Source organism: Abramis brama, assembly GCF_963993115.1.
Source record: "Abramis brama genome assembly, chromosome: 12".
In the NCBI taxonomy this organism is placed as follows: Eukaryota; Metazoa; Chordata; class Actinopteri; order Cypriniformes; family Leuciscidae; genus Abramis; species Abramis brama.
In genome coordinates, this window is record NC_139974.1 from 2,595,501 (window position 1) to 2,620,900 (window position 25,400).

Genomic DNA, 25,400 nt, shown 5'->3' on the forward strand with positions numbered 1-25,400 from the left:
ATATATATATATATATATATAAACTCCTATTTGTATTCCAGATAATCATTGGAATTAAGAGATTAAAACCTTCATGAATGAGTAAGACATCACTTCTGCAAGCACATAACTTAACCATTCTATAAATAAATGTCTTGATCTTTGTTGTCTACATGTACATTTCTAGCATTAGTATTAAATGTCATGAACTGTTCTCTGAGGACCACTTATAGCTAGATTATAGAAATATTTTTTTTAACCAAAAACATCATTATTTAGAAGTAATAGGTTATTTTCTATCCTGCTTTTACTCTCTCTTTGAAACACTCTGTTTTGGTGGATGTGGCCTAAAAAAGGACACCCAGAAATTATTTTTATACATTAAAAAAAAAAACTCACAAATGATATGATCACACTTCTTTTTCCTTAGGTTTCTATAGAACTGAGGAGGAATTGAGAGGAATGATATGTCTTTGTAGTTTTATAAATATGCTTATATATATTAATTACCTTAACCTGATTGCGTAATATTTGAATGGTTGTTGCATTTTTACTATTTTTACACTTCTATCGTTTATCACTAACACATTTGAATCTGTTACCACACCTCTTACAGCATGAAGTTATGACATCCAAAAAGTCAAAAAAAAAAAACCCATTCATGTTTTTAACATTACTGAGGTGTGAAGCAGAGCACGAGTGCTAATGAGAGACAGATCTCAGCGCCACACCCAAGTCTCACAGATATAAAGAAGACATTTCAATCTACCGAACTAACCGCAAGTGCTGAATTACTCACTCTCACAGGTCCGTTTATTTGACATATTAAACTTGTGAGGTAACGCAGCGCTGTTTCACTTGGTCTAACGTTACACTAAACAGCATATGAGTGTGTTGAAAGTTCTAATGTTATTGTGTTAGTTTGTCTGTATGAGACTAGCAGTAAACTATAGATCAACATTAGAATAACATACTGATCATATTCTAACATTTCATCATTTGTTGAGCTATATAGCATTGATTAGTTTTATGTACATTTTGCTCACCTGTCTAATAAAGTATGCAAGAGTGGCGTCTCTGTCAAGTCGAAGTTAGTCGTGGACGCTAGCTCTCGGCATCTCGAAAACGCTGATATTGATCCTCGTTTTAGTTCTTGTGTCCCAAAGTCTGCTTGCCATGATCCATAATGTTTGAACGAAACAACAACAGCGTGAGCGCGCCGCTAGACGTAACGCAGTTGTCCACATCTGTCGCCAACTATGACAGTACAAGCGGAAACCAGGGATAAAGCGGATATTACTTCATTGACAGCCGACACTGAACAGGGACGAGCCATTGCTTACAATTGGAATTTCTCTGAAATGAAAAATCTTTGGGAACGTTTGGGATATTGTAAGTACACAACTGCAGGAAATATATCACACTGTGCAAGTGATTTTTGGATATTTTATTACAAAAATCTTACATATTGTACCTTTAAACTTAATGAACATACATACATACATACATACATATACATATACATATACATATATATATATGTATATGTATGTATGTATGTATGTATGTATGTATGTATGTTCATAGATACATATGAATCTATATATCATGTTCACCAATCATAGATTCCGTGCGTCTTGGCAAGTTCCCTATCATTCGGTCACATTACTGTTGGGCGATTGTTGATGCCTTGTGACCATCCATCTTACTCTTGATCATTCCAGAGGTTTTCAGGGGTTCAGGTCTGGATGTTGTGATGGCCATGACAGGGTCTTGATCTGATGGTCCTCAATCCACACTTTGATTGGCATGGCTGTGTGGATTGGAGCATTGTCCTGCGGGATAAAAACAATCCTTCGAGTTGGGGAACATTATCAGAGCATAAGCATTGTCAGAGATAAACGAAAGTCTTACGGGTTTGGAATGACATGAGGGTGAGTAAATTATGACATAATTTTCATTTTTGGGTGAACTATCCCTTTAGCTGTATGGTTCTCCTCTTCTAGGCCTCTCACAGAGCATGTGCGAAAGGTCAATAACCGGAATGAAAACAGGAAGCAGTTTTGTTCTTGAGTAAACAGCAAATACACAACCATATACTGTGCCTATAACTGTGCTAATGTCCAGTCTCGTCAAATGGATACAGCCAGTGCTTATAAATAAGGCAAGCATCACTGTAACTATTGCTCATTCTTAGGGATTTCAATAATATATTAGTATTAAACTTTGGCCCACGTCGGACATGAATGATATCTCAAATAATCCAGCTTGTTAAGGGAAGATGTACTTATATTGTTCTAATCTATTAGACTTACAAACTGCACCTGATGGACGATAAAGCAGGCACAAAATATGCCAAAGATTTCAAGTCATATTTGCAGACCAGAACATCATAGAGACTAGCAACCACCTAGAAACCCCTAGAAATAACCAAAAACACCATAGCAAGCACTGAAAACCACTCAAACACCACATAGAAATTCTCTAACATAATTTATAACCTCAAGTACCACTCACTTTATTCATAAGATCTAAACTAGTGGTTACTGTGGATGTTTACACCAGCAACTGTGACAATATGTACTTAGTAAAATGTGAAGGATTCATCAAAATATCATAAATGGGGTCATCTATACAGAGAGAAGCATCATGTTGGGTGTGTTCGTCACGTACTCATCTGCTTTCAGACATCACGCCTCCAACGCAGTGTGAAGCGGTGACACATGCCCTATTGGACTTGTGGCTGTTGGGGAGTTCCTGGTTAAAATTAAACCGTATAAGCACTCGAGATGAAAGTAGAGATGAAAGTGCATGAGGAGCTGCTAAGGAAGAGCTCACTGACAGAACACTGTGTACTGATTATTAATCACTGATGGTGTAGCATTTACTTGATCACCATCAACAAGCAACCATTACTGTTGCATAACATTTTGTTGAAAGGGGCCAATATTTATTAAAACCAATTCTCATCAAAGTCTCACCAAGTTTATAAGTTTTAAACTATTTTTGTGTTGATTCAGAAATAATAACTACAATTATACAGAATGAAGTGTACATTTTATTTGCTACAACTAATGTTTAGCTATTAATATTAATACACAATTGTTATTACCATATACTCAATCTGCAGGTTTCAGGAACATCAGCTTAAAATCAGCCAATCACAGCGATGTGTATGTAGGCACTGCCTCCTCTTACAGGACTTTTCAGTATTTCACCATTACAGTTTCATTTTAATCTGACCTTTAAAAAATGAAAAAGTATGCACATATCTGTCACAGTTATGTTCAGTTTGCTTTAGTATTCATGGACTTTTAGTTTGTATTCCCTAGTTTTCTGTCTTCCTTTGTTCACTTTCCCACTCCTCCTTTGTTTCCATGTTCACCCTCATTATGAGTTTGTTTGGTTCAGCTGTGTTTAATTAATTAGCCTTGTTTGGATGTGTACTTAATTTCCTCCTTTTCCTCAGATCAGTGTCCAGTGTTTATTTTGTGAACCCTTATGTTGTGTTTTAACTTTCTTCATTTGCCTGTCTTCAGTCTGCGCTACAGCCTTGTGACAATATCTTTTGCATTTTATAATAATGAATTATACTCAGAGCACTACAATACAAGAAGAAAATTTAACAGACTGTATGTCAGCCCGAACAGGTGTGGGGTTGTCACCTTTGACCCCCGCTTCCGGATTGTTTGTCTTATGACACCATTTGTTGTGCGATAAGGAAGTGATGCTGAATTGTTTTTCGATGCTTCATTTCATCTCTATTGGTTCACACCTACAGTGCAGGCCAAAAGTTTGGACACATTACTATTATGTATGTTTTTGAAAGAAGTTTCTTCTGCTCATCAAGCCTGCATTTATTTGATCAAAAATACAGAAAAAGTGTAATATTGTGATATATTATTACAATTTAAAATAATTGGTTTTCAATTTATTATACTTTAAATTATCATTTATTTCTGTGATGCAAAGCTGAATTTTCAGGATCAGTGCTGTCAGCAGTGTGTAGATTCAGGACTTTATTTCTCATTTATCTTCACAACTTCTTCAATGTTAAATTATTTTAAATTTTTATAATCTAAAGAACCTTTTTCCACTATAATGAACCTTTTGTGGAACGGAAAAATTTGATGGATCATGAAGAACCTTTATCTTCATCTTTGAGCTCCAGACACGAGTTATTCCTCAGATCATGTGTTGTTGAGGAGAGGTTTGCTGCTATAATAATATTGAAACTATAATATTCTTTAGTCTTAATGAACTTCTCTTCGTGTTTGATAAAGTGATCACATGTGTAAAATATTTTCAGATCAGCTGACAGAGAAATATAAATCATATAAATATAAATAAGCCAGAAGAAGTGGAGATCACAGGCGAGAGTCGATGTTATTCTTCATTGTGTTTCATTTTCTCATGACTCTAGTTCTAGTTCAGCAATATAAGTTATCAAAGCAAAAGCCAAAAAGTTCATCAGTCTGTACAATCATAAGTTATTTTTGGTTCGGCAAAGAACCTTTCAGTGAACAGATCTTAGAAGAACCATTTTTTTTCTAGGACATTTTAATGATCAAAAAACACTTTTCCATCATAAATAACCTTTTTTATGACTCTTCATGGAACCATTGATGCCAATAAAGAAACTTTATATATAAACATTTTTTTTTTTATTGAAATATCATGGAGTATGACAAGAAAATTTCAAAAGAAAATAACTTTATTTTTAAGAGTGTATCTTCTCACACATCTCCATTTTACAGCGATCACAAACCCGGCACAGCCAATCAGAATGAGTGTGTGACTGTATATGTTTCTCGATGCTGCAAAACGCTGTTGTTTAATTCGTCTGTGAGTAACTCTTGTGTCTCTGTAGACGAGGTGACGGAGTGTGTGTTGATGTTCGCTGGTGTTGGACTGGCTGTGTGTGTGTTTCTTCTGACTACAATCATCGCAGGAGGAATCATTTACCATCGTGGACAGCAGAAAGATGGAGAGCAGTGAAACGTGTGTGCTTTAATTCACAATCTAACTCAATATATCAGCATTTCTGTATGTTACCTCACCACTGATGGTTCACCAGTGCGGCTCATGGTTCTGATGTGGGAAAGCTCAAACAATCATGATCATTTGTGGTAATATTCAGTAAAATAGCAATGCTTCCGTTTCTGCCACCGTCTTTAATGCAGTATTTATATATATATATATATAAATATTTAAGCTTAGAGTTTAAGTAACATGTTTTAAGCATCTGATGTTTTTACATATCAATAAGAAAAGTCAAGTTCTGCACAGCCAAAACAAACAAACGCTCATTGTCTAGGTTACTGTGATTGTAAATAGGTGACATACACGTCACATACACAGCTCACACACTCATTCTGATTGGCTGTGCCGGGTTGCTGAAAAGTGGTGATGTGTTAGAAGATACACTCTTAATAACAAGAAAAATTTTTCTTGTCATACTGCATGATTTTTCAATAAAAATATGTTATAAATATAAATATTAATATATATATATATAAAGGTTTTATTGGCATCAGTGGTTCCATGAAGAGCCATTAAAAGGTTCTTTATAATGGAAAAGTGTTTTTTGATCATTAAAATGTTCTAGAAAAAATGGTTCTTCTAAGATCTGATCACTGAAAGGTCATTTTGCCGACCCAAAAATGATGATGAACTTTTTGGCTTTTGCTTTGATAACTTATATTGCTGAACTAGAACTAGAGTCGTGGAAAATGAAACACGATGAAGAATAACATCGACTCTCGCCTGTGATCTCCACTTCTTCTGGCTTATTTATATTTATATATATATTTATATTTATATTTATATTAGTTATATTTCTCTGTCAGCTGATCTGACAATATTTTAAAGGGGTCATGACATGAGAAACCAAATTTGCCTTGATCTTTTGGTATATAAGAGGTCTTTGTACCATTAAAACGTCCTGCAAGTTTCATAGCGTAAGACATCCTCCCCATTATAAACGAATCATTTATTTAATCAAGCTCTAAAAATACAGCTCGTTCTGGATCCATGGTATGAAGTGACGTCACGGTACGAAGTGACGTAGCAGTCGTTTGCATATGACCGCCTCCAGCGTAGACAACTACGCTTCAAGCGCAAGATAACTACGCCTCATTTCATCATCGCATCTGTCACGCGCTTCACACGTGTTCAGTCGACGTGCAGCGAGTGGGTCTGTTTACAAGAAGATTGCGATGTCACGCAGATGTGCTGTTCCTGGCTGTGGACAAACAACATGTTTGAATAATATACGCTGCTGAAAGATCCAGACTTCAGGGGAAGATGGATGCAGTTTATTTTTCGCGGACGTCCCAGTCACGGCAGTGTTAATTTAAGCGTGTGTTCTCCACATTTCAAGGATGAGTGACAGTTGAGAACAATCGCAGTTTGATGCTGGCTTTGCCAGAAAACTTTTGTACAAGATAAGGCCGTGTGGACTATACTGGGCTCAACAACGACGCAAACTGTAAGTAATGTAGGCTATTTAAAACTTAAAACTTTTTAAAACGTTAATTGCAGTTTAATTCATTATGAATAATCACCGTGTTTTTTAGCCTAACTTTACTTTGTTTTCATGACCGTCATGTTCATGCCCCGTAGGCTATTAAAAGATGTAGGCTGTTAAACTGACAAAATAGTTTCACACTTTCTATGTGGACGGGCTGATGCATTCTTAGTTGTGTTGATGGTTCCTTTCCTCTGATTCCGACTCAAACATCATTGCAATCGCCATCGCCTCGCACGCATCACCCGTTACTATGGTAACGGTAAAAACAGCTCCGCAAAATCCGCACGTTTAGACAAGGGGGCGTTAACAATTGATGCATAGAGCTGGTAAGTCCCGCCCCTTCCGTAAAACCCCGCTGGACCTCAAAGTTGAAAAACCGTCAATGCAAGTAAATGGGAGAAAATCATTATTTTCTGATCCCGTTTGAATTGTGCCATGAATTGAACATATGTTGTCTGTGAATTTTTTATATAACTCTCCATGTTACGAGTTTGACAGTATATGGTATGATTCTTCGGCTAGCAGTTGTGGAAAAGACATAACGAGAAAGACTACATGTCGCCTATGTGACGTCACCCCATAAAGTTGACTTACCCGTGGTTTTCACCAACCTCAACGATTTTGTCCTCTCCCTGAAAGAAGGCGGTGAAGTGCACCAAAGACACAGCCATGTTTAGCGGGATCCGTGAGCTAGTCCGTGTGCTAGTGGTGGTGACGTTTCAAACGCGTCGAGAGTTGTAGTCCACAAAGTGCTCTCACACAAAGTCTAACCGTATCAAACTTCTACCCGCTAAATTGTATCATTCTTTACATGAAAGATTATATAAAAAATTCACTGACAACATATGTTCACATTCATGGCACAATTCAAACGGGACCAGAAAATAATTATTTTCTCCCATTCACTTGCATTGACGGTTTTTCAACTTTGAGGTCCAGTGGGGTTTTGCGGAAGGGGCGGGACTTACCAGCTCCAATCATAACAGTGGGCGTTAACTCTGAACTCTTAAAGGGGAAACACCCCCAAAACAGACTGTTTGAATCAGAGCATGAGAAACAGGGTGGGACAAGGTCATAAATCACTCAATTTTAAACGTTTTTTGTCCAAAAAACTATAGTAATACTATAATTGCACCTAAGGGAACATAATAAAAGAAAAGAAAAAACCATGTCATAACCCCTTTAAACAATTTAAATCTGACTTTTGTTTTTTGCAAGAATGCCATTCAACCAAAGAGGATTATGTTTTTTGGAGATCTCAATTGATGGCTCATGGAACCAGTAACTCAGCTGGTGTTTCTATTCTCAAAAACCGGTTTAATGGGAAGATTGTGTGCTCTGACTGTGATCCAGGTGGACGATATATCTGTCTCGTACTGGATATTTCGAATGTAACGGGTATTATAGTTAATATTTATGGTTTTAATCAACAAAAAGACAACGAAAAACATATTTATCAAGTAGAAAAAAAGGTGTTGAAATTACTAACTAAATACCCAAATTCTTTTTTAGTCTTTGGAGCGGACTTTAACGTGGCTCTGGATAACGTCTTCGATAGATGGCCTCCAAAGTCCCCTGATAACTGGAGTCTGTACTTAAAGAGGTTTATGCAGAGATTTCCTTTACTCGACAGAAGTCTTTCTCTTTCAAACCAGAAACTCATCCTTCTCCAAAACACTTTACATGGAGCAACAATTCTCTTTCAAAGCAGTCTCGTATCGATATGTGGCTTATCTCTAGAGATCTAAATAATGTATCCTCTGATATTACTCCATCGCCTCTCTCTGATCACAGATGCATTTCCATATTCATTCCTCTTTCAGATACTGCTAACTTGCAAAGATTTACCTCCTTTTGGAAAATGAAGAATTCATTGCTCAAATATAAAGAAGTAAAAGATCAAATTAAATGTATAATCACTAGTTATTAGGAAAAAGCAAATAAGGAAAAACATTTTTGCAGTAATTGGGAATTAGTGAAATATGAAATTGGTAAATACATACGTTTTTTTAGTAGCAAATTGGCTAAAAAGAAAAAGATGTATAAGAGTAAAATGTAAAATTTCAAATCTTCTATCCCAAACCAAATAAAACCATTACTTTAATAGCTAATTGGCGTCCTATAACGTTACTAAACAATGATTATAAAATAATTGCTTTAGTATTAGCCAAAAGATTAAAAGGAGTATCTCTTATTGGAGTAATTTATTTAAAAATTTAAAGTGGAAAAAGATTTGGTCCTTACAACAGACATATTTTCTAACTAATAAAGTAAAAGAAGTGTCCTTTAAAATAATAAATAAATTCTACCCTGTTAAATATTTTATGATTAAATATAAAAATAATATTGACACAAGATGCTCATTTTGCCAAGTTCACACAGAAACTGTTTATCATTTATTTTGGTCATGTTTCTATACTGAACAACTATGGAAAAATCTTGAAATATTTATTAAAGATAATATCCAGCAAGATATATCAGTAACCTTTAAAGACATTATTTTTGGATACTTTGAGTCTGACCCCAATAAAATAAAAGCTTGTTTTGTTATTAATTTATTTTATTTTATTGGCAAATTTTACATTCATAAATGTAAATTCACCAATAACAAACCAATTTTTATTGTTTTATTTTTTTTTTGAAAGAATTTAAAATGTACCTTAACACTATTTCATCCTCAGTAAATAAGAAAGCAATTAAAACTATTTCAAATTGTAATGACTTTAATTTGTGTACACTAAATGATATATAAGATGTCTTAACCTCATGATTCCTTTTTTCTTCTTCTTCATTTTTCTTTATTCTTATTTGTCTTGGTTATGCACTGCTATTATGTATGTTCAGATGACATTGTACATATTATTATATTTTGTATTGACATTTTTGTAATTCTGATACAAATTTGTATACCATGTTTGTCATCTCTGTATTGTTTGCAAGCATAATAAAATAAAAAAATAAAAAATAAAAAAAGAAGCGCTCGGAGGTGGCGTCTACTGGGTCTTAATGTCCTAACTCCTACAGTAGGATAAATGTAACTTTTCCATATTAGCTTAATGTTACCTGTTGCTCGTGTAGTTTGAAGACTCGCGGCGAACTGCTGTAGATCCGCTGCAAAGGAAACTCCGCCTATGACGTCACCTCCGCCAAATACTTACCTCCGCCAATTTTATTTTTAAATAACATATTTTTTTGTATAATTATTGTTAGTAGCAATGGTGTATAAGTGTATTGATATTTATTATAATATTTATAATAATAATAATTTACATTTATCAGAGAGGGGCACAATACATTTACACAATAAGGGGCAAAAGGGGCTTAGTGAAAGTGAAAGTACATTCCAGTGTGTTTTATTTACAAGCGCCATTTTACACCCGGCTTTAAGAATCTTTAAATAAGAACAACGGATCATAGTATCAAGTGATGTTTGTATATGTAAGTTTGATTTAACGTGCTGTTGATGGAAAACTCGAGCCTCGAGGTGTTTAATAACTTTATATTCAGAGCAAGAGTTCGGTGTGGCGAATGGAAATTAACTTACTTCCTCACTAACGTAAGTAACCATTAATATTAAAGTACATTACACATGAAATTCTTAATATGCAGTTGTTTTTAACTTATCAATTATTGGACATAGACATATAGCCTAGACCCTATATGTTAGAATACACTTTTACACGTTTTATGTAGGTCTAATTTTCGTTTTCATTACTAAAAAACAAGCTTTTCTCTTTAACCTCTGTAGAGTTTGTTTTAACTTTTTTTGTGCTGTGTTTCTTAAACTTTGATATAGTTTTCTGTGTAAATGAATGTCAATTACAAAGAGTGCTGTTGTTACAATCTCCCTTTATGTAATGTCATTTTTATTGAACATTTAATACCAATAAATGCATTTATTGGTTTACATAAAAATCAAACATTTTATTTTAAAATATGGACCTGTGTATACTGTATTAGACAGTTTCACAGATGTATTAAACGTGGGCTTACAGTAAACTGTCCCATTTGTACAATATTTGAGGCTTCAGTGGAAGAACATTAAACTCTAGTGTTACAAACTTCCCACAGTCTGTTCAGCCGAGATATTTCTGTTACACACACAGATGAAATACTGGAGCAAACGCTACAGATCTGACTGAAGCTTCATGAAGACTGAATGAATAATGGACGACACACACACATTCAGACATGGAGATTCTTCTGCAGGATTCAGGTACTTCAATCTTCATATGATCTTAATGTTATAGAAGACTCATTTTCTGCACATAACAGGGTGTTGTGTGTGTTTGCCAGGGTTGGTATAGTGATCTGTTGTCATCATATTCTGGTGCCGGGATATACAGTAGTTAAATGTAACTTTGCATAATTTTCCTGTACAGCACTTTGGTCAACTTTGGTTGTTGTAAAGTGCTTAACAAATAAAGTTGGTATGGTATGGTATACGATCTTAGACAACCTTCTCATGTGGGATTTATTTTCATGTTAAATCAGCCAAGTTGATTCTTGTCTCTATTCTGTTATCTCTGTTCTATTAAAGTCAGTTTAAGGGTAAAAGATCAAACTCACCGGAGTCCAGCTGTGTGTCCATGAAGAGTGACCGGTCTATGGGGCATCCAATAGCATTTAAAGGAAAACACACATCAACTGATCTGAGGTACAACATTTGATAGATAGATAGATAGATAGATAGATAGATAGATAGTCTATATAAAGTTTATACATGTAAAATTAGCAATATGAATTCTTGTCTATTATGTCATATCTGTTATTTTTAAATCGTCTGTTCTATTGAAGCCAAAGTTGCAGACAGAGATCAAACTCACCGGAGTCCAGCTGTGTGTCCATGAAGAGTGACCGGTCTATGGGGAATCCAATAGCATTTAAAGGAAAACACACATCAACTGATCTGAGGTACAACATTTGATAGATAGATACATTTACATTTAGTCATTTAGCAGACGCTTTTGTCCAAAGCGACTCACAAATTAGGACTAAATTAAGCAAGTCATCGTGGAGAGGCGAGAAACAACGCAAGAAGTGCTCAAAATCCGAAGTTCAGGCATTGTTCAGAGTAACATAAGCCCGATAAGCGAGGGTTTAAAGGAGAAAGTTGTTTTTTTCTTTTTTTTGGTTAAGTGCTCACGGAAGAGATGGGTTTTCAGCTGTCTTTCGAATGTTGTCAGGGATTCTGCATTCCGGATGAGGGTGGGGAGAGCGTTCCACCAGCAGGGAACTGTGAATGAGAATGTTCTGGAAAGTGATTTTGTGGCTCTCTGTGATGGAACCATGAGACGTCGCTCTTTGACCGATCGTAGGCTTCTGGTAGACGTCGCTCGTTGACCGATCGTAGGCTTCTGGTAGACGTCGCTCGTTGGCCGATCGTAGGCATCTGGTAGGGATGTAGACTCGTAGGAGTGAGTGAAAGTAGGAGAGAGCTGAGCCTGTGATAGATCTGTAAGCAAGCGTCAATGCCTTGAACTTGATGCGAGCAGCGAGAGGTAGCCAGTGCAGAGAGATGAACAGAGGAGTGACGTGGGTCCTCTTGGGCTCGTTGAAGACAAGACGAGCTGCAGCATTCTGGATCATCTGTAGAGGTTTAGTTGCACATGATGGAAGTCCAGCCAGAAGAGCATTGCAATAGTCAAGCCTAGAGATGACCAGGGCCTGGACGAGGAGTTGTGTTGCATGCTCAGCTAGGAAAGGCCTGATCTTCCTGATGCTGTGCAGTGAAAACCTGCATGATCGAGTGGTCTTTGAAATGTGATCTGTGAAGGTAAGTTAGACAAGAAGGATGTTTACTCGTTTAAAAACCTTTATAAATAATCTTGATCTAACATGAGATGGGCGCCACCATGTTTGCGCCGCAGTTCAGAGAGTCCTGTCTGTCATCAGTTTCTCCCGAAATACATGCAAGAAAGTGGCCGGTGAACTCGGAGAAGAATAGAGTAAACTTTATAGTTACTTCCACTATGTTTGTCTGATGTGAATAACACACGTCGGCAAATTATATTTGATTAGATTGTTATTGCTGTTCCCACAGACATCAGTGTGTATTTTACAAACTCCAAATGTATTGTTTTACTAGTGCTTATGTGTATTTAAATGTCTGAAACCTAAAATAAACATTATTAGGTTGAAAACACTGCATAGTTGTGATATATAACAGCGCTGAGCGCGTCCGTCTCTGACTCAGCGCCAACTAACGCGCGAAAGCACAGTTTGAATCTGGCAGTGATGTCACGTCACTGAACATTCTAAATGCCATATGTGGGACCGTCACCATACTCTCAGGGGCACCGAAATAAAAATTCCATATATGGGACCAAACCGGAGACTGCTCAAAAGGTTAAACATTTCCTTTGTAACCATGAATACAAAAGTGAAACTGAGGGGGCACAAATCAGATCTGAGGGGGCAATGCCCCCTTTTGCCCCCTCGTGGCGCCGGGCCTGAGAGATTTATACATACTCAGGTCAGATGTGTCTTTTGATTTGCGCCATTTCCTCTCCGCTGCCCTGAGTTCGGTCCGGTGTTCACGAAGAACCTCAGATAACCAGGGGTTAGAGGGAGAAGCACACACTGGCCTGGAGGAGAGAGGGCAGATATTGTCTAGAGAAGAGGTTAGAGTGGAGCATAAGGTATCCGTTGCGGTATTCACATCCAGAGATGAGAACTGTGAGGGTGAGGGAAGAGAAGAAGACACGGCAGAGGAGAGATGGGCGGGAGAAAGTGAACACAGGTTTCGTCTGAAAGTGACTGGTGGTGGGGGTTGTTGGTGCAGGGGTAGAGAGTTGTAGACTGAAAGTAATGAGGAAATGATCTGAAACATGGAGAGGTCTCACCAAAATGTTGTCTGTGATGCAGTTGTGTGTGTAAACCAGGTCCAGTTGGTTGCCTGATTTGTGAGTACCTGTGGTGATGAGTCGTTTGAGATCGAAAGAGGCTAGGAGAGAGATGAAGTCTGTTGCATACGTACCTGTAGATAGGCAAGGCAAGGCAAGTTTATTTATATAGCACATTTCATACACAATGGTAATTCAAAGTGCTTTACATACTATTAAAAATAATCAGAAGAAATAAGAATATACAAAACAGTTTAAAATAAAGAAACAAGAAAGAACTAAAAATAATTAAAACAGTTTAGAATAAAGAACAGTTTAAAATAAAGAAACGAGAAAGAACTAAAAATAATTAAAACAGTTTAGAATAAAGACTAAAATAAGACACAGTATAAACAGTCGGACAAACAGTGACACAGTGCTCATTCATTAAATGCAAAGTTAAACAGATGTGTTTTGAGTCTGGATTTGAATGTGACTAATGTAGGAGCACATCTGATCTCCTCTGGAAGCTGGTTCCAGCTGCGGCTGGCATAATAGCTAAAAGCAGACTCTCCTTGCTTAGAGTAAACTCTTGGAACTTCTAGCTGATGTGATCCTAATGATCTGAGTAATCTGTTGGGTTTGTATTCCGTGAGCATATCTGCAATGTATTGAGGTCCTAGGCCATTGAATGATTTATATACTATTAATAATACTTTAAAATCAATCCTATAAGTAACTGGCAGCCAGTGTAATGACCTGAGGACTGGTGTGATATGATCATATTTTCTGGTTCTGCTAAGAATCCTGGCGGCAGCGTTCTGTATGAGCTGCAAATGTCTTATGGTCTTTTTGGGAAGGCCAGTGAGGAGTCCATTACAATAATCCACCCTGCTGGTGATGAAAGCATGCACTAGTTTTTCTAAGTCTTGATTGGAAACAAAGCATCTAATTCTTGCAATATTTTTCAGATGATAGTATGCTGATTTAGTTATTGCTTTGACATGACTACTGAAACTAAGGTCTGACTCTAAAGACACACCAAGATTCTTGACCTGATTTTTAGTTGTTTGACCTTTAGAGTGAAGGTATGCGTTCACCTTGAGAACTTCATCTTTGTTTCCAAACACAATGATTTCAGTTTTGTCTTTGTTTAACTGTAGAAAGTTTTGGCACATCCAGCTGTTGACTTCATCAATGCATTGAAGCAGAGAGTCAATGGGGCTGTAATCATTAGGCGATAGGGCTAAGTAGATCTGTGTGTCGTCTGCATAGCTGTGGTAAGAGATTTGGTTCTTTCTCATTATTTGGCTCATTGGGAGCATGTACAGGTTGAACAGGAGTGGCGCAAGAATTGAGCCTTGAGGGACTCCGCATGTCATGGGCGTCCACTCAGACTTATGGTCACCTATACTCACATAATAACCTCTCCCATCTAAGTATGACCTGAACCATTTTAGAACTGTCCCAGAAAACCCCACCCAGTTTTCTATAAGTATTAATATATATTTTTCTATAAATATTAATATCTGTTTTGTATCATTGTACTTCATTAACAACCACCAACCACAGTGGAGATGAGAGTCACATGATGAATCAAAGCTCAGCACAAGCAGCTTTTCCACAAGACAGGTAATAGTAATTTATAGAAGCTGCACAGTCTCATTCACACAAACACTAAACACCATCATGGTAACACACATGAAATTTTATAAATGCAATAAACATTAATTTAACAACATGAAATGTAACATAAAACCCTAATGTACATAACTGTTTAGAAAAAACTATGAAGAAACATAGTAATTTGAACATAAATACATTAAATGTGAAGTGTAATGCAGGCACTGCACAGACCGATCGGTTTATAACACCAAAGTCCCGCGAGAGCAATTCAAAAGCATAAGGAGACGTCTCGCTCTCACGGTACTTTGATGTCATAAACCGATCGGTCTCTGCAGCTCCGGTACAAGTCGAACAAGACTAATGTCATGTTTCTGTCTCTTACCATGTGATTCCCTGTTTGTCATGTGATCCTTGTGTAACATTTAAAGGAAAACACACACCAACTGATCTGAGGTACAACATTTTTGTCTAGAGAGACTAGATCAGCTCTTCCCAGATCTTCTCTGGAGCCCCTAACACAACCACTACACATTTTCTTATGTCTCCCTCATATAAAACACCTGTTTCAGCTCATCAGCTCATTAGTAGAGACTGCAAGACCTGAATAGACAGATGGATGGATAAATGTCTATCCATGTAAAATGAACTATATATATTCTTGTCTGTATTCTGTTGAAGTGGATTCCCCCAGCAGAGATCACAGGCTCCAGAGTCCAGCTGTGTGTCCATGAGGAGTGACCGGTCTATGGACAACATCACATTTAAGAGGAGACAAACATCAACTCAAATGAGGTACAACATTTCTGTCTAGACAGACTCATCCTGATAGTAACTCACTGTACCCAGACTATCCATTATTAATAATAGTAACTAGCAACACTTTTAACACAAGTTAACTTCTTGTTTATTGAAGTATTGTTAAAAGTGCTATAACACTCATGCAGTCTCGCTGTTGGTCTGAATATCAGCATGATTTTTAGCGGTGGTCATAAATATAGATTTTCTTATGCATTACATTCTTCATTTGAACAATCTGAAGATCATTTACCAAGATTGATCTTTTAATCTATTCTTTTTTCAGTTGATTAGTAAATAAAACTTTTCTAAAAGTTCACTTATCGCACTGTTACTTTTGTTACATTTTATAAACAGGGTGTACGCTTTCAAATTCGTTTAATTTAATCACAAAATACAAATATGTTTTGCCGCTCTTTAATGTGGCATGACAGATTATTTATCAGACGCTTTATCAACCCTTCCTTTAAACGGCAGCAAGAACCAATCATATCTTTATTGCTAGTTATAGCATGAAATAAACATGAATGAACCATGAACACAATAATACAGGGTTCACCAATCTCGGTCCTGGAGGGCCGCTGTCCTGCAGAGTTTAGCTCCAACCAGCTCCAATACACCTGTTTGAAAGTTTCTAGTATGCCTAGTGAGACCTTGATTAGCTGGTTCAGGTGTGTTTAATTGGGGTTGGAGCTAAACAGCGGCCCTCCAGGACCGAGATTGGTGAACCCTGCAATAATATATGTTGAAATATACAGTACAACTTACTGACATGTGTTTCAACCATGGAGAGATAAAACAGCTTGTGGACCATATAACATTACTATTAGGGATGTATTCATTATTTAATGTATGTTTAAATCTGTTTCAGTTACATTCTTAATTAAAAATACAGTAATATAATAAAATAATTGCAAATAATTAAAAATTAGAAACTCAAACTAAAATGTGTTTGTGTCATAGTGTGAAAATTGAATCAGGTCATTTCTTTTTCTATTAAAAATAGTTTATTCTTTGTTACCATCAGTATTTCAAAGACTTCCAGAGCCTCTCAACTCTTTCAGGAAGTTCAGGAGCTGCGAGATCATTAAACCGGCCTTCAGATTTTCAGATTAAATTGAATGTTGATTTATTCTGTCTGAATTCAGTTGAATTCAATAATTTGGACATTGTTGCTAATTCTTACCTTTAATATTATAGTAATGATCCAAGTGAATCAGGTCCACTGTATAGTTTACTGCATTAGTTGAGAGGTTTTTCCCTACAAAATGTTCATGTATCTCAGATATTTCCAGATTTATTTGAATTGAGAAAAAAATCAAATAATAAAATTTATATCAATATCCAATTCCTAGAGGCTTGTGCAAACGGCCAAATAACAGTTTTACTGATATATAGACCAACAGCACTGTTGCTTGTGTGATATTGTCTAATTATTTAATTAGAGAGTGTTGTTATTTTACTAAAACTTTTCTCTTTATCTTGTAATCTGTCAATCTTTCACTGGTCCAAAGCAGATTTAAATCAGATCTGCTGAAGAAGTTTCAGTGTCTGTGTGAAGGAACAGCAAAGCAGGGAAACCCAACACTCCTGAATGAGATCTACACAGAGCTCTACATCACAGAGAGTGGAAGTGGAGAGATCAATAATGAGCATGAGGTGAGACAGATTGAGACACAATCCAGGAGAGCAGCAACAGAGGACACACCGATCAAATGCAATGACATCTTTAGACCTTTACCTGGACAAGACAAACCCATCAGAACTGTGCTGATAAAGGGAGTCGCTGGCATTGGGAAAACAGTCTCTGTGCAGAAGTTCATTGTGGACTGGGCTGAAGGGAAAGAGAATCAGGACGTCCAGCTCATATTTCCACTTCCTTTCAGAGAGATCAACTTGATGAAGGACAAAACACTCAGTCTTTCAGATCTTCTTCATGTCTTTTTCCCTGAAACTAAAGAAATGGAAATATCCAGTGATGAATATAAAGTGTTGTTCATCTTTGATGGTCTGGATGAGTGTCGTCTGTCTCTGAACTTTAAGAGCGAAGTGAAACTGTGTGATATATCTGAATCAGCCTCAGTGGACGAGCTGCTGATGAACCTCATTGTGGGGAATCTGCTTCCCTCGTCTCTCATCTGGATCACCTCCAGACCAGCAGCAGCGGATCTCGTCCCCTCTGAGTGTGTCCATCGAGTGACAGAGGTACGAGGCTTCAATGAGCCACAGAAGGAGGAATACTTCAGGAAGAGAATCAGTGATCAGAGTCTGGCCAATACAATCATCACACACCTGAAGTCCTCGAGGAGCCTCCACATCATGTGCCACATCCCAGTGTTCTGCTGGATCTCAGCCACTGTTCTAGAGGAGATGTTGAGTGAAGCAGAGAGAGGAGAGATTCCCAAGACTCTCACTCAGATGTACACACACTTCTTGATCATTCAGACCAACATCAAACATGAGAAGGACTATGAGAAGAGAGTGAAAGATGAAGAAGACATGATTCTCAAACTGGGGAAACTGGCTTTCCAGCAGCTTGTGAAAGGCAACCTGATCTTCTATGAGGAAGACCTGAGAGAGAGTGGCATTGATGTGACAGAAGCATCAGTGTACTCAGGATTGTGCACTCAGATCTTCAGAGAGGAGTTGGGCTTGTATCAGGGGAAAGTCTTCTGCTTTGTTCATCTGAGCATCCATGAACATCTAGCAGCTCTATATGCACACATTTGCCAAACAAGGTTTCTTTACTAAAATCTTAAACCAGATGAAATATCCTTCATTATTTGAGCTGCATCAGAGAGCTGTTGATGAGGCTTTACAGAGTAAGAATGGACATCTGGACCTTTTCCTGCGTTTCCTTCTGGGTCTCTCATTGAAGTCCAATCAGACTCTCTTACGAGAACTACTGAAACAGACTGGAAGATGCTCCTACAACACAGAGGAAACAGTTCAGTACATCAAACAGAAGATCAGGGAGAATCGCTCTCCAGAGAGATCCATCAATCTGTTCCACTGTCTGAATGAACTGGGTGATGATTCTCTGATGCAGGAGATCCAAGATTATCTGAAATCTGGAAAAATAAGAGGAACCAAACTCTCCTCTTCACAGTGGTCAGCTCTGGTTTATGTGTTGCTGACATCAGAGCAGAAGATGGATGTTTTTGATCTAAAACAGTTTATTGGAGCCAATAATAGAGCAGATGAAGTTCTTCAGAAGCTGATGCCGGTGGTTAAAGAATCCAGATCAGTTCAGTAAGTCACTCTGACAACAATCATTACACTGATAAAACATGATCATATTTATGAGTTTAAAAATACAAAAATGGTGTGCACATCCCAAACACCCAAATTGGGCGCAGGTGCAGGACAACTGAATGATATAGACAAATAAAGAAGTGTGAAGTCCGCACACTGAAAATTACTGCTCCAAAATAATTTATTCAAGCAACGTTTCGACCCTCAGGTCTTCATCAGGCACAATCATGGACTTCACACTTTTTTATTTGTCCATATTTATGAGTTTAGCATGTGCTTCCGTACCAAAACAATACTGTAAAATGAGAAATTCACACACACATATATATATATATATATATATATATATATATATATCTTAGGTGTACTTATAACAGCACATGAATAATCAAATACTAATACCTGAATTAATAGTTATTTCAACATGAACTCATGATTAGCGAAGATATGAACTATGAACCAATGTAGAGCTATCCTTAACAACGACTAGACCTAAACTAAATCAGCCAGGCTCCATAAGAATAAATAAGTACTCTGAATTTGAATCAAACATGATTTAATACTCTCAACGTTGTGTGTTTCTCTTCTGTGGTGAATAATGAATGATATACAAAAAAGAAATATACCAAAAAAGTTTACCATCAAGTCACTGAAAAGGATGAATAATCTTCAGTAGATTATTTCCAAAGCTTCTGGGGTCATTTTACTTTTGATAGTTTTTGATAGTGTTTTGTGGTGTGTATTTCTAGACACCTTTAAACTTATGTTGATTATTCTCAGGTTAGGTAAAGTACGTCAAATCTGTCCTAAATCATAAGCATCTGAATTTTCATACTCACAATCTATAGGTCAGAAGACTTCTTCATGATCTGTTCAGTTCAGTTTATTAGAAATCAAATACTTTTGGCAGACGAGCTTCTTAGATTCAGTTAAATATAGTTTTATTATTTACAGGTTAACTAGTTTACAAAAAGGCATACTTGTAACAGGACAATTGCATATTTTCCACAACAATAGTTATAAGCATGATTGGATGATGTGAAGAGGTGACAACTGCTTTCATATACAAATCTGTTGAGGAGAAATTCATATATATCTTATCATTTATATCAGTGTTTCCTGAACTGAGAGACTGAAGAGTGTCATTGTTCTCTACAGGTTGAGTAATTGTGGTGTTACAGATGAAGGTTGTGCTGCTCTGACTTTAGCTCTGAGATCAAACCCCTCACACCTGAGAGAACTGAATCTGTCAGTGAATAAAGTAGGAGATTCTAGAGTCAAGCAGCTTTCTGATCTACTGCAGGATCCTCACTCTAAAATGGAGATACTGTGGTAAGATTGTATAAAATGTCCAAATATAGTCCTCTATTTTAATGGTAAATAATGATTGCCATACAAAAAAAAAAAAAAAATACAAAAAAAAATCTACTGTGAAATTACTAATGGAAATGTTGATTTTTATTTTCGTTAGATTCTTTCCAATGTGTCTGACATAATTTTACAATATTAATGATAGATTAAACATGACTGGATGATGTAAAGATGTGACAGCCGTGTTCATATACAGATATGTTGATGATTTTTGGGTACTTGCATAAAAAAAATGAATATTTGGTTACACTTTATTTTAAGGTGTCATTGGTACAGTGTAATTATATATTTTAGTACTGAGTAATATTAAGCAACTACATGTACTCACTATAGGGTAAGGGTAGGATTAGGATTTGGTTGAGGGTTAGTTACGTGTAATTATGCATAATTTACTGTTATTACTCAGGGATGTGATTTTTCTGGATTAATCCGGAATTCCGGATTTTCCGACCTAAAAATGTGACCTACGTGAATCATGCAGATCTGTAAAAATAATCTCACAGCCGTCACCATGGTAACCTGGGACGGAAACCCAATCTCCGTCCCCGCGCATAGGGCCACACCGGGCGTTTTTTCACGTCAGTTTGGGTGACAAATTCATCTGAAGCCTATTTCATAGCTTAATGTGAGGGACAGAAGTCTATTTACATCATTAAAGTTTACGAAAACTCGGTTTCCCTCCTCTGCGGCTGTCAGTCATTCTCCATTCAGTAAACAGCGCGCGCCTCTTCTGTTTACAGCAGCATACATACACGGTAAAACTCTCTTCAATATGATATTCACATTATAATGCTTGATCTGTAGAGAAAAGGCTGTGGATTTGCATAAAATGACTTTATTTTGTTGGAGTTTGTTGCAGTTTTTAAACGACTCACTACCGTGTGCCTGTTAGATCACACACATCACAAGGACTATGAATCGGCATCAAACGCACAATAACTGGAATTTAAAACTGTGAAGAAACAAATGGTCAATAAACTGTGGGACAGACAGACACTAGGATTTGTGCGCTCGACATTTCTTCGCTTTGTGCCGTGAACTTCTAAATGCGCACTTGTGCAGCGCTGAACACTGTGACTCCATGTTGCTTTGAGCACATCATTCTGCACCCGCGATGCGCATACGCGCTTTGTGCGCTCTGTTTTGAAGCGTTTCATATTTTCATGGTTTTGCGCACTGAAAGATTATTAAAAGCCTATATTTTTGTATACCTAGCCTGCACAATACATTTAAAATAAGCATAATTGTATTGTATGTTATTTCTGTGTAGTGTAGTGTAGGCAATGTAAAGAGAGAGGTGGTGATGGAGCAGTGGACAAAACACTTGCTTTTGATTCCCACTGTATATTTTCCTGCTTTTTTGTCCTCAGCCAATCACATGCCTTATTTCCAATGTGTCCGACATCATTTTACAATATTAATGATAGATTAAACATGACTGGATGATGTAAAGATGTGACAGCCGTGTTCATATACAGATATGTTGATGATTTATTTTAAGGTGTCATTGTTACAGTGTAATTATATATTTATGTTCTGAGTAATATTAAGCAACTACATGTACTTACTATAGGGTAAGGGTAGGATTAGGGTTTGGTTGAGGGTTAGTTGCATGTAATTATGCATAATTTACTGTTATTACTATGGTAAGTTCATGTAACATATGTAACAAGGACTCTGTTAAATAAAGTGTTATTGAATATTCTTGTAATTTTTATGATATGGAAACTAACCCGCTCAAGCAGTTTGTAGAAGCGGGTCTGAACCTTAGACTGGACCTGTTAATGGTGCCGTGGATTAAGTGTCTGATTGTGAAGTTCTGCTGATCTGAGCTGTAGATCCTGAACTGAGAGACTGAAGAGTGTCATTGTTCTCCACAGGTTGAGGGATTGTGGTGTTACAGATGAAGGTTGTGCTGCTCTGACTTCAGCTCTGAGATCAAACCCCTCACACCTGAGAACACTGAGTCTGTATGGAAATAATCTAAGAGACTCAGATGTGAAGCCGCTCTCTGATCTGAAGGAGGATCCACATTATAAACTGGAGACGCTTTGGTGAGTAGTGATGATTAAAACTGTTCATATTTTAATTGAAAATTAATTTAGTTTCTTAGTTTACTTTCATTGTGATGGTGAATTACTCACTAAAAACATGTTTAATAAGAGTTTAATTCATTTATTTTTTCATTATAGTTTATAGCAACAATCAAATATCTTCAAGTTTCTTTTTATTTCAAACAATTCAATATTTTGCTTTTATCATTGTCAGTGTGAATTGCAATAAAAGATAATGGTAAATATTTATCACTAGATTCTTTATCATAAATAAAACTGACCCAGTGACACAGAAAGAGGACAGTCATACAGGATTATAGATAAGCTTTAACAATTGTGTATCTCAGTATTATATTATATCTCTCACGTAATCATATAAGGAGTTTATTTTAGTTGTTCTAAAGTTGATAATGCAATAATGTTGCACACATTTGACTGTCTGTGTTTTACTTACAGGTTCTAGATGTTAGTCTGACCTTCTCTGGATCAGCTGATGGAGAATAAAGAGCCTCTACAGACACAAACCCACAGTGATCATCTCACACACACACACACACCCACAGTGATCATCACACACACACACACACACACACACACACACACACACACACACAGTGATCATCACACACACACACACACACACACACAAACACACACACACACACACACAGACACACACACACACACACACACCAGATTCCAGTGCCAGACTAATCCTGCTCTTATCCACTGGAACAAGTCAATGATGATGTCTTTACACACACAGCATTACATCACACACATGATCATCTTTATACACACACAACATTACAACACATGATCATCTTAGCCCTCATATCACCAGAACATCACCAAACTATCAGGATTATGACCAAAAGTGCATTAAATCGACTGTTCTAGAGCATTCCTCTATAAACTACATCCTGTAAGACTGAAAATACTGGTCTATGGGACAAAATGGCCCTGCTGGCTGATTTGCATTCGACCTCCCCCATACAGCCTTCTTCCTCTCAGAAACAAAGAACTCACACAAGAACATGGTTTAATGTGCATGATTATCACAGAGTATTTTCATGTTTGATATCGTTTAAAATGTCACAGTGCGACTGGTACAAATGTCTCATTTCAGAATAAGTAAAACACAAGGTAATAAGGTTTTAAGAGTTTATGGATAGTTGACTTACAAAGGAAGGTGGTCTCAAGACAAATGGACACTCACCCCCATGAAGGTGTGATCTCTGAATGCAAATTTACCATTGTTAGCACATGTTAACATGTGAAAGAGGTCTGACTATTTAATGGAGTACAGTAGGGTGATCGGGGCCTTTTCTGTACATCAGATCGGTCCGTAAGGCCGAGAGAGAAATCTCTCGGCCTCACGTATTTCTTAATGTTGGGTATGCATCTCTTTTCTTTATTCCAGAGAATTTGATGTTTTGTATCGATTATCTTTGAATTGTTTATGAAATTGGCATGATACATTTACCTGACATAATAAATTGTTACATTTGATTATTCTAACTGATCTTGACGTTGTTCATTTAATGGTTAAAGGGAATAGTCAAACATTCACTCACTTTTAGTGAGGCACAGGTATTATTAAAACCTTTCATTTATGGAGTCAGATGAATTAACGAGAGAATACATAATTAAATGTATTGTAAACTTAACCAACCAAAACTTTGCATGAGTGAGGACAGAACACGTGAGACCTTCCCCGTGTATTGGCGGACCGGAAATTGGACCAATATAGCGGGCCTTACAAAATGGTGACCTCGAGACGTGATCTCAAAACAGATCAAAACAGATTCACGAGAAACGTCCTTTCCAGCAAGTATTGGGATCTTAAAATCAACAAGAGGTTTGAACATCTTCTCTTTCTTCCGCCGGTATGGTAAGTAAACTTTTTTCTGCCCTTTATAGAAGTGTTGAAGAAATGTTTGCATTGTTTACTGGTCGGAATTCAAGCCCTTCGTTTAGAAACGCGATGCGGCAGCCAGATGAAGAGAGATAAAACCTTGTGTATTAGATTTTAAAGCTCGCCTTGTTTTGCCTAAGCAACGAGAAACGAACTAAAGTGAGAATAACATCTCCCAAATAATTATTAACTCGATGAAGAGCTGAAAAAGTAACGTTAAAGCCTAAAAAGTTTTAAAATCAGAAGCATGTTTTCTGGCCATTGTTGTGTTGGCTTTGTTTAAACACTAGCAACACTTGATGACAATGAGCAAACAACAGAAAGACAAATCTAAGTTTGTAAACAATCGGAAAACAAGTGATATTATAAATAAAAAGGCAGATCGATGCATTGTTTATGAAAAGATGATTTTGGGAAAACATGATGATATGATTTACAGGCTAACGCTAAATGCTATTGTCCATGTCCATGTACAGGATGATGTGATGCATATTCTGTTTGGATTTTCATATTTGTAGTTGTGCTTAACACATTGTGCTAGAACACACTTTATAGCTGTTTGTGCTACGAAAATGTGCACATAGGCTAGTTGAGTTTATTCTTTAAAAACACAAGATTGCTTTACTGTAAGTGTTGTATAAAACACTTAGGTAAAAGGTTGTAGATGCCATGCATGCTAGGCCACGTGTCTTGTGTAAACTGGATTAAATATCAAGTGTGTTTGTTGAATTTGTTTGTCTCCTAACAGGAGCATAGGATTGCCATGTGGCCACAATGTAAATCACAAGACAAAGAAATCTGAAAATCAGAAACAGCAAACGCATCTCATTAATCCTGAAACAAAAACCTTTTCAGATTTAAGGCTTCAGAGAACTAAATATTGTCACGTTTGAACTCATTCTGGATTGCTCTGCAATTATTTTTCCCAAATACATCACAAGGTGGGCAGGAGTCCTCGGGAAGTGAGGATTCGGCTGTGTTGCCGCCTTCGGGTGTGCCAGCATTGCCCGAGTCTGATCCCGAGCTGACAGCCATGCTTTCCCGGG

At 37.0% G+C, this 25,400-nt stretch overlaps 2 protein-coding genes across 2 annotated transcripts in view; both read left to right on the forward strand.

Annotated features, from left to right (window-relative positions):
- Positions 1 to 25,400, forward strand: part of LOC311093928 (uncharacterized protein) — a 773,523-nt gene that overhangs the window by 65,939 nt on the left and 682,184 nt on the right. The gene's annotated exons all lie outside the window — the stretch shown is intronic.
- On the forward strand, positions 17,944 to 23,957 carry LOC311093974 (ribonuclease inhibitor). The gene is made up of 4 exons (XM_084131690.1): positions 17,944 to 19,008; positions 20,170 to 20,343; positions 22,263 to 22,436; positions 22,893 to 23,957. Exons 1-4 carry the CDS (start codon positions 18,473 to 18,475, stop codon positions 22,897 to 22,899), a joined length of 891 nt encoding a protein of 296 aa, XP_083987816.1. The 5' UTR covers positions 17,944 to 18,472; the 3' UTR covers positions 22,900 to 23,957.